The following is a 9,868-nucleotide window of genomic DNA, read 5'->3' on the forward strand; positions in this document are numbered from 1 at the left end:
TGACTCAAGTAAAAGTGAAAGAGTTGCAAAGAAAAATACATATCTCAGACTGGCCAATAAAAATATAAGATTAAGATGGGCATAAGAACACAGACACTGGACAGAGTAGATATTCCATAAAAAAATGTTTCCAGCTACAATAGTAATTTACAACATTAACAAAGTCCATGCTATTTCTGATCAATTTGTTGTTATTTTAATAGCCCCCCAAAATGTATTTTCTTTCAAAAACAAGGACATTTCTAAGTGACCCCAAACTTTTGAACGGTAGTGTATGTCTAGACACTTTTGTCCAGAGATGAAGGTTATTAATTGGATGCCTGGGCAGTAGGACAGTGGATGTGCATTGATAATTCAAATGGTATTGTTAAGAGGCATTACCCAGGGATTGTGGTGAATATCTCCCTGCTATCAACCAATCAGCATCCAAACAATCTGTTTTATAATTGAGCTCGCCAATTTATGGTTCTAAAAACTGGAAATTAGTTAGCATTTTTTTGTGTGCACTGTATTGGGGGAATGAATGGGGAAAATATTTAGGTTTTGGGATATACACCGAAAATAAGGTCTGAGATTAACACAGGTTTAGGAGATTTTCTACGTTTTTTTTCTAAGAGATAAGGTGTCAGTTAACATGGCCTTTATGAATTATGAAGCCTTTATGTGCTCAAAATATGTAAGAAATTGTAAAACAACAACATTTTTTGCCTCACTACGCCAACCATCAAATCAAAATCAAATCAAATGTTATTTGTCACATGCATATACATACAACTGGTATAGACTTGACCGTGAATTGCTTGCTTACGAGCCCTTCCCAACAAAAATAGTAACACAAGAGGAATAAAATTAAATCGACAAAAATGGCGCTATATACAGGGAGTACCAGATTAATGTGCAGAAGTACATGGTATTTGAGGGAGATTTGTGCATGACGTCAGAGTAAAGTGACTAGCCATCAGGATATATTACAATAAGAGTAAAATCAAATTGTAATAACTAGTCTACGCTACTGTTCGCCAAAAAGCTAGTTAGTTAGCTTTCTGCTTAACAGCTCAAACGAAAACACAATGATAGTAAATTGTTTTGCTCCAGGCATGCAACCCCATATCTCTTCAGCGGGATAGTGCTTGTTTTATCGGTTCCCGAACTATGTTCAGAGGAGACTTTGGGTCCATGTTAGCATATTGCTTGCTTTTTACTTGTTTTGATTGAATAAATGCATCAAAATTCACAAAATGTGACATTAGCATTCATTTCCACATTGGCCTTGGCCACCGAGTCATGGAGTTGGCCTCTGTTTGATAGGGTTATGGCTAGATGGACTCCAGTTTTTGTAAAATTAACGTCAGATTTTACTTTTCGTAGCAGTTTAGGATCATTTACGCAGCAGGTTAGGGTAATTCGGTTCAGGTTAGGTAAGGGTTAATTTAAATGAAGAAAACATATTACACTTTTGACGTTCATTTGACAAAAGCTGGACCGTTTAATAGTGCCTACAAAAAGCCGCCATTATCACTCTATTCTAATCAGGCACCACTGAGCCAACCTGCTGTGTCGTTAATGTTGGGTCCATCCTCTCTGCATGTTTGGCCAACAAGGGGACATCCGTGATCCGACCTCATTCGTAACTGTTGTTTTTGTTTTGTAACCAAGTAAAATGTACTACAAGTTAAATGGAGTTACACAAAGACTTGCTGGATCGGCACCGAGTGCGTACAGCCCTCAGGTAGGTACAGAAAGCATGTCCAGCAGGCAGTCAAATATGTAAAAATGCACTAATGACCTTCACATTGTTAGCTAGCTAACGTTAGCTAATAAGGTTGTTTTCAATTGGGCACAACAAACACATGTATTGATTTACACAACATGGCTAAGAAATCTCGCCACATTATATATTTGTTTTATAACAGTTGATTTGCTAGTTAATGTTGTGTTTGGCTAAGGTGGCTCGACCGAAAAAGCTAGGAAACACATTAGGTCTAGCTGGCAAGTTGGTGCCGGTTAGCTAGCAGCGTTTTGTTGCAGAGACATTCAGGATTAGTCTGTGAATCTCCGGACTAGACGATTTTTGGCGTATTGCTACCATTCTCATTTCGGATTCCACATTGTGAAGAAAAAAAAAGAATAGTAATAGATGGTGGTGATTTTTTTTCCTATATTTTTCCTATATTGTTTTCCTTTTTCCTACATTTTTCCTATGTGCCGGATCGGCAGGTAGCCTAGTGGTTAGAGCGTTGGACTAGTAACCGAAAGGTTGCATGATCAAATCCCCGGGTAAATCTGTCGTTCTGCCCCTGAACAAGACCGTTGACCCAGTGTTCTCCGGTAGGCCATCATTGTAAATAAGAATCTGTTCTTAACTGACTTGCCTAGTGAAATAAAGGTTAAATTAAAAATATCAAATTTATGCCTGATCCGAAAATGTGGTCGGATGCGCCATATTTGTTTTATTTTATTTGACCTTTATTTAACTAGGCAAGTCGGTTAACAAATTCTTATTTTCAATGACGGCCTAAGAACAGTGGGTTACACCATCCATGGTGTGACGCAATTGCGGAGCCTCTGGAGGCAAATGCAGCATTCCATTTTAAAATGAATGTACTTCTGATGTACCAAAATGCAAAGACACTGTCGGTGTGATCTAGGCGTAACCCTGCACCAACTGCAAGGCACTACAGAGGGTAGTGCGTACGGCCCAGTACATCACTGGGGCGAAGCTTCCTGCCATCCACGACCTTTATACCAGGGGGTACCGGTACAGAATCAATGTGCAGGGTTAATTGAGGTAATATGTACTTGCTTAGTTAAAAAAAAAAAAAAGGGACTATGCATAGTTAATAAACAGAAAGTAGCAGCAGCAGCGTAACAAAGGGGTTAATGCAGATAGTCCAGGTATCAATTTGATTAACTGTTTAGCAGTCTTATGGCTTGGAGGTTGACGCTGTTATTAAGGAGCCTTTTGTGCACTATCCCCCAAAAACCTACCACCCTATCCCACTACTTGGCCCTAAACAATCCTACACCAGGCTGTCGGCCTGGGAGGATGGAACTCCTTCTCACAACTTTCTTTAGTTCTTCTCCAGTAAAATCTCTCACAACCAAGTATTTTGCTGCTGCAACTACCACAGCTATATTCTGGCTATACACGCAAGAAATCCAACCTTACTAAAACTCATCCTCTGGCTCTCTCTCGCTCTTCAGGCCGACTCACTGGGGGGCTCCCAGTTGACTCTCTCACCCTTGGGCTCTACCCTCTTCATTGCCTCAGTATATGAAACATTTTACCTCTCTCATTCTTTCAGGCGGATACACATAAAATCAAAACAATTCCTGTTCTTAAAACTTTCACAGATGTAACCATTGCCAGTTTGTCCTTTACCCAGCCCGATACAATGAATGGGTCGGACCAAAAGCAGGAATCCACTCTTTCCAAAAAATCATCTGATAGGATTATCAGGGAAACCGTTGAAAGTCTCCACTACACCTGTCGCCGCAGGTAGGTCCACTTCCTCCTGGACTGGCTCAACCTCAGAATCTTCACCGCTGCCATCTGACACCATTTGTAGATCATCAAGTTTCTCAAGAGCATGGAGACCTATAACTCAATCAGGAGACGTAGGTATGTACACCTCGAACGAAGGTGTACTCAGACAAATCTCTGATCTTAACAGCACCATTCTTGCGCTTTCGCGTCATTGCACCTCTGTCCAAAAGTTGTGGTTATTACCAACTTCTCATGAGGTCAGTGATCTTCAGGTCGGGAAGTTGGAACTCTAGAAAGATGGCAGAGTTTCCGACTTGGAATACCAAGTTGGATGACCGTTCTAGGGCGTTCCCCAACTAAAACAAATCTTGGCCGACCGAAAGTCGTTCTTTCGACCAATTGATTGGTCGAAAATTTTAAACGTGTATTTTTTTCCATATAGACACACCCCATGTGTTTGAATAAAATCGACTATATGCATTGAGCTTGTCTGAGGCTTTTAGCTTACGATTTGATGAAATAAGACAACTGCTTCGAGGGTGCCAGAGATCTAGATAACCAGAACTTAACCTGACCCAACTATTCTCCTGCTGGCCTTTTCAGATTCTGCCATTACTCTCATGAAGTTGTCAGTAATAGACAACACGAGGAGTCTGCAACCTTTCTCATGTTGATTGCAAATGTATCTTACCATTTCTACCGATCTGTGTGGTAGCTATTGTTTTCAGATGCACATTTTTGTGAAGCAGATTAATTTATAACTTTTTCATATCTCAAAATCATTGTCATGTGGTTAATCAATTCTATCTAAATGAAAAGGATACAAGCCTAAAAAGTAACTTCTATTGCCATTACCAAATATTTCAAAGTAGCCAACAAATAAAAGATTGCAGCTGCAGGTAGAAAATATCCTGATTCAAAAGAAAATATCCTATAAATCGCATTGGCTACATACATACACATGGCCTGTCTACCACAGAACTTTAAACATTGTCTTAACTTGGGTCCAGCCCGAATGCAATATTGTATAAAATATTCTGGGCCCTCAGTTTCCCATGCCAGTGGTCTTGGGACAGACACAGCTGTAGGCTATTTGCACAAGGGATCAGAAACAGTGCTTGACTTGGACAGGAGCTCACCAAAGCTGAGTACCAGCACCTCAAATGTTCAACTGCTTGAGTTCCTATTCCTCTTATCGAATATCAGCTCAGAAGTATTGTGGTGCTCCTGCACTTAACTATGAACTGTATCTGCACCCAAAATGAGTACCGGAACCTATTTCAGTGCAAGTCGAGCACTGATAAGAAGTAATCAGGTACGCCTATTTTATGATGTTTCCACTGGATCCGAGCATGCCATTTTTCCATTTCACACCGAGTGGTTATCGAGAGCGGGAGAGCTGTAAATATTTTGTCAAACACATTGAGGAACTATTGTAATTCTCAATGGATGTAGAGACAGACTTTGTTTGCTTGCTGTTTTGAGGTGAAAACATGACCTTGAGAAGCTCCACAGGTAATTTGTGGTGGTGCGTTAAGCCAATCATGAAAAACTATCAGATCCCAAAATGGGCCCATTTTTACATGCCTACAATTGCGCGCAGGCCAGGTAGCCGAGCCGATAGGTCTACTTCTATGCGTGCGCGTCCTTACTCCACATTGATAGGAGCGCTTCAAACAAAACCCAGTTGACAACTCTTAAATGGAATGTGTTGAAACGCGTTGTAGCGTAGGTTGTGCACTGCAGACGTGTCCACTCAGATAATGGGAAGACTGCAATACTACTGAATGCATTAAAATAAGTTACCGTAACAAACGTTGTAGATTAGGAATTAGCGGTAAATGTACTACGGGTGGTATATGTAAGGGGGGTATTGATAGTCTAACAATAAAACACTAGACAATCACTCAATTTAAGTTATGAAACAATGAATATGCACAATTTGGCAGGGGAGAGTACATTCTGGAGAGAGAAGTGCATTGTGCATCTGGTCGCATGGTCAATCCGACGTCTCCATTGGCCATGCAGCATTTAGGGTGATTTGGCCTCAGCAGAAGTCAGGGCGTTCATACTTGTGCTTCGCGGAGCAATGTAGAGCTGTTGTCAAGGAAGTGAGTTTGTATTTATACAGGATGTACCCCCCCCCCCCCCCCCCCCCCCCCCAATCAACCAATTATATCAATGCGGCGCTATGCAGAGCCCTCCGCAATGTTACAAAATTGGGAAGGCGCATGGCGATGTGGGTCAGACCTCGATTTAGCTCCAATAACTCCTTTAGTTGGGCAGAAGGTAACAGCTCGTGGCTGAGGTGTGGGGGTGGCGGTCCTTGATGATGCTGCTAGTAATGTTACATAAACTACCAAAGATGCATAGATAGCTCATCCGTTAGTTATGTACCCTAATAGCGTTTTCTAGCTAGCTAGATACCTTACCTATGAAAGTCCTTGCTATGTTGAGTGAGCCACAACCACACCCACACCACTTTTGACCCTGTTGACCTTATCGGTGAGGGAGGAGTGCCCTTCTCAAATCCAACAGTAATCTGCAGCAGTCGGTCATGTTGTAAATAAGGCATGATGTTTTGTTCAGAAACATGCATCTCTTTTCCATAACTAGTTTGGGAAATAAAATTATTCGCAAGGCATATAGTGTTAGCAAAGCAATCACCTTTGCTATTTTGGCAATGAAGCCCTTTATCTACTTCCCCAGAGTCAGATGAACTCATGTATACCATTTTTATGTCTCTGCGTGCAGTTTGAGAGAAGTTGCTAACTAGCGTTAGCACAATTGGTAACTAGCGTTAGCACAATGACTGGATGTCTATGGTAACAGCTAGCATGCTTTTACTTAGAGGTCGTTTTACAAGCCAATGCTAACTTCCTTCATACTGGACCCCCGAGAAATACAATTGATATCCATGAGTTCATCTGACTCTTGGGATGTAGATAAGGGGCTTCATTGCAACAATCCCAAAGTATTTATTTAACAGAAGTCAGTCATTTTGAGATGAATTTGCAGGAGGGGGTCTTCCTAGGGCATACATCTACATTATGTATTTATTTTTTCAGTGGTGGCCACGATTTAGCAACGGCAGTGCACCCGCTGCTAAATGCATAAAGGGCAAACACTGATAGGACCAACTGTGTTTGTCATGTGGTTTCCACAGTCTAAAGTTTTGTTGTCTCTCTAGGGGTTGAGGGTAACAGTGCCCATGGAGGCCCCTCCAATGATCTTTGCCACCCCCACCAAATATGTGTCGGAGGCAGGGAACACAGTGGAGTACCTGGGACACAACAAAGTCCCTGACCTACAGAAACTCTTCCAGGTACAGACACTGCACTAACCTTTTGTTCGACCCACACACTGCTTGGCTTCCTAGGGTCATTGGGGTTCTGTTGATAATCACAGAACCCCAATCACCCAGGAAGGTTGTATAGGAGTTTTTCCTATTTGACCTTGGTTTGTTAGAAGATAACGCCATCTACTCCAGTGGTAATTTACTTCGACCATGAACTTTCACTGCCACAATTCCTACTAGTTCCGACTAGTTTTCTAGAAAGTTATACACTCCTCTGTCCCTGCAGAGAAGTTGTGAGCAATGATAAAGTTTGGACTTTAATAAAATATGAGGATTTCCCCCCCTGTGACTCAGTGGGGAGTTGGCGACTGTAATCATATCTCATTCTCTTTATTCTGTCTACATTGCAGAAGTCTGACGGTATCCCTGTGCACCTGAAGAGAGGCCTGATGGACAAGATGCTGTACAGGACCACCATGGGCCTGACCATTGGAGGGACCCTCTACTGCCTGATGGCTCTCTACATAGCTGCCCAGCCAAGGAAGTGATCTGCTTATCCAGCCTCTTCCCCTTCAAGGTTCCAACAGGATTCTATATGATTAGGAGCAATAATGTGGATGATGATTGTGCTCAGACGGTCAAGGAAAGGAATCCCTTTACTCTCAATTATATGTCCCCTTATCTTATTGATATGCCTAGTTTCATGTTGAGGTTTTCATCAGACTCAAATAATCTATACTTTGTCAAATTTAAGTCCATGTCATATCACTACTTGCCCTATCTCACTTGCTCTGTGTTCTTGTGCAAGTTGTGCATTTCCGCATGTATATCTCTGCTGATGTCTCGGTAACAACCAGCACCATATTAGTGGTACATAACTATGATGGCTAGAGTATCAACAATCTACATTTTTAAAAAGTCTGACCATGTTTTCTGCCAGAGCACTCCCCTGTGTGTGTGGAAAGAAGTTGAGGTCTCATGACATGGATGACTTTGGGTGCTCATAACATGGATGACTTTGGGTGCTCTTTTGTTCTGGGCGAGAGGGTGGATGGGGCTAGCACCTTTTTTCAAAGCTAATAATGAGGTGGTACTTCAGGTTGTGTGATATCATTCATTGGTTTCTTTCTGTATTAAACTCTGCTTTTGAGAAGTCACATCTGCATTACCTTATTTGCATGCCCCCCCCAAGTCCCTATTTTTATGGTGCAGAGGTTGTTGTCATTTAGTCTGCATACTAACTGACGGTGTTCTGTAAAAAAAAAGAAAGGGAGTGCACAGAGTATCTGACAAGTCATTGTAATTTTGTCTTGGGATAATAAAAGTATATTTTGTTTAAAACATTTTTTTTTGTTTTCTTTTTATTTTGTTACCTATCTGCTTCTAAGAATAGCTGACCATGAAATGGGATATTCCTTATAGTGGGAGCCATGAACAAATGCTAGTTGGACGTTCTCGTTCAACTTGTAGATTTCTTTTAACATGTAATTATTTTCCAACATCGTTCTGGCAGACCAACTCAACTCCGGCCAATTAAAAACGTGTATGACCTTGAGTATCGGACTTCATCGAGGGGACGCAGATATCTTGTTTGATCTTTGCTTAATAGTTAATTTGAGTTTTGCGATTGGCAGCTAGCTAGACCTTTCCATCATACTCTTATACGTTAATATTGATGTCATGCAGTAATAAAGTGGCGATTACCGTTCATTTGAATATGACGTAATGCAATGTCAATTGTTGATTGACATACCTGGGCTGCCCGGCCCACAAAATGACGGCTGCATTTAATCTATCCACTTCCGCTATTACAGTTTGTATTTGTTGAAAAACAGGCTGTGGGTGGAAGTCTGTTTTAGAATGGCTGAAATGGGCTGTTACCATTTTAAGGAGTAGCAATGTGCCTTTTATTATACAACCAATCCCAAACAAATTGGAATCAATCTGATCACTTCAGTCACTGAAAGCGTCAACACACAGACAGGCTTTTTCCCTATTGTCATTCAGCAGTGCTACAGTACATTGGAGTGTTTGACTATTGAAATCATAACTACCACTTAAAGCCGTAACTACACGTGCTTAAACTGTAAACGCTGGAAAAGTTAAGTGGGTGGAATGGTGTTTCATCTTGTTTCCCCGCCATTTCTCACTCAAACTCAACCTATCAGTGACTGAGTGAACACAGACATTAAAAGCCCAATGCAGGTGTTTATCAATATCAAATTTCTGATTAACGATCAAGTACCTTAAAGGTTTACATTAAAATTGACAAAAAAAATGTTTTTTTTTGCCAAAAAAACTCGGAGGGGAAAACAAACTACGCTGAACAAAAATATAAATACAACATGAAAAGTGATGGTCCCATGTTTCATGAGCTGAAATAAGAAATCCCCGAAATTGTCCATATGCACAAAAAGCTTATTTCTCTCAAATGTGCACAAATTTGTTTACATCCCTGTTACTGAGCTTGTGTGTAACCTTTATTTAACTAGGCAAGTCAGTTAAGAACAAATTCTTATTTACAATGACAGCCTACCCTGGCCAAACCCGGATGACGCTGGGCCAATTGTGCGCCGCCCTATGGGACTCCCAATCACGGCCAGATGTGATGCAGCCTGGATTTGAACCCAGTACTGCAGTGACGCCTCTTGCACTGAGATGCAGTGCCTTTGACCTGAGATGAGGTGCAGTGCAGTGCCTTAGCATTTCTCCTTTGCCAAGATAATCCATCCACCTGACAGGTGTGGCATATCAAGAAGCTGATTAAACCTTTTTGGGATAGAGGGCAGCATTTTCATTTTGGATGAATACCGTGCCCAGAGTGAACTGCCTCCTACTCTGTCCCAGATGATAATATATGCATATTAGTATTGGATAGAAAACACTCTGAAGTTTCTAAAACTGTTTGAATGATGTCTGTGAGTATAACAGAACTTATATGGCAGGCAAAAACCTGAGACAAATCCAACCAGGAAGTGGGACATCTGAGGTTTGTATTTTTTCAAAGCTTGACCTTTATGAATACACAGTGGGATATGGATAAAGATTTTTTTAAATCTGACATAGCGGTTACATTAAGGAGA

General features: G+C 41.2%; 1 protein-coding gene across 1 annotated transcript; it reads left to right on the forward strand.

The window, feature by feature from the left end:
- Positions 1 to 1,374: 1,374 nt before the first annotated feature.
- Positions 1,375 to 8,128, forward strand: LOC110527164 (cytochrome c oxidase subunit 7A2-like, mitochondrial). The gene is made up of 3 exons (XM_021608309.3): positions 1,375 to 1,729; positions 6,678 to 6,812; positions 7,196 to 8,128. The coding sequence occupies exons 1-3, from the start codon at positions 1,661 to 1,663 to the stop codon at positions 7,331 to 7,333; spliced, it is 342 nt and encodes a 113-aa protein (XP_021463984.1). The 5' UTR covers positions 1,375 to 1,660; the 3' UTR covers positions 7,334 to 8,128.
- Positions 8,129 to 9,868: the final 1,740 nt, after the last annotated feature.

The sequence above is a fragment of the Oncorhynchus mykiss genome, chromosome 1 (assembly GCF_057628025.1).
Source record: "Oncorhynchus mykiss isolate SJ-2025 chromosome 1, ASM5762802v1, whole genome shotgun sequence".
Taxonomy (NCBI): domain Eukaryota; kingdom Metazoa; phylum Chordata; class Actinopteri; order Salmoniformes; family Salmonidae; genus Oncorhynchus; species Oncorhynchus mykiss.

What these genes read in the sequence shown, in the direction of transcription:
- LOC110527164 (XM_021608309.3), top strand. Translation starts at nt 1,661, where the DNA reads ATGTACTACAAGTTAAATGGAGTTACACAAAGACTTGCTGGATCGGCA. An exon ending in CGAGTGCGTACAGCCCTCAG is followed by an intron (nt 1,730 to 6,677) that starts GTAGGTACAGAA and finishes TTGTCTCTCTAG; the next exon opens with GGGTTGAGGGTAACAGTGCC. An exon ending in ACCTACAGAAACTCTTCCAG is followed by an intron (nt 6,813 to 7,195) that starts GTACAGACACTG and finishes TCTACATTGCAG; the next exon opens with AAGTCTGACGGTATCCCTGT.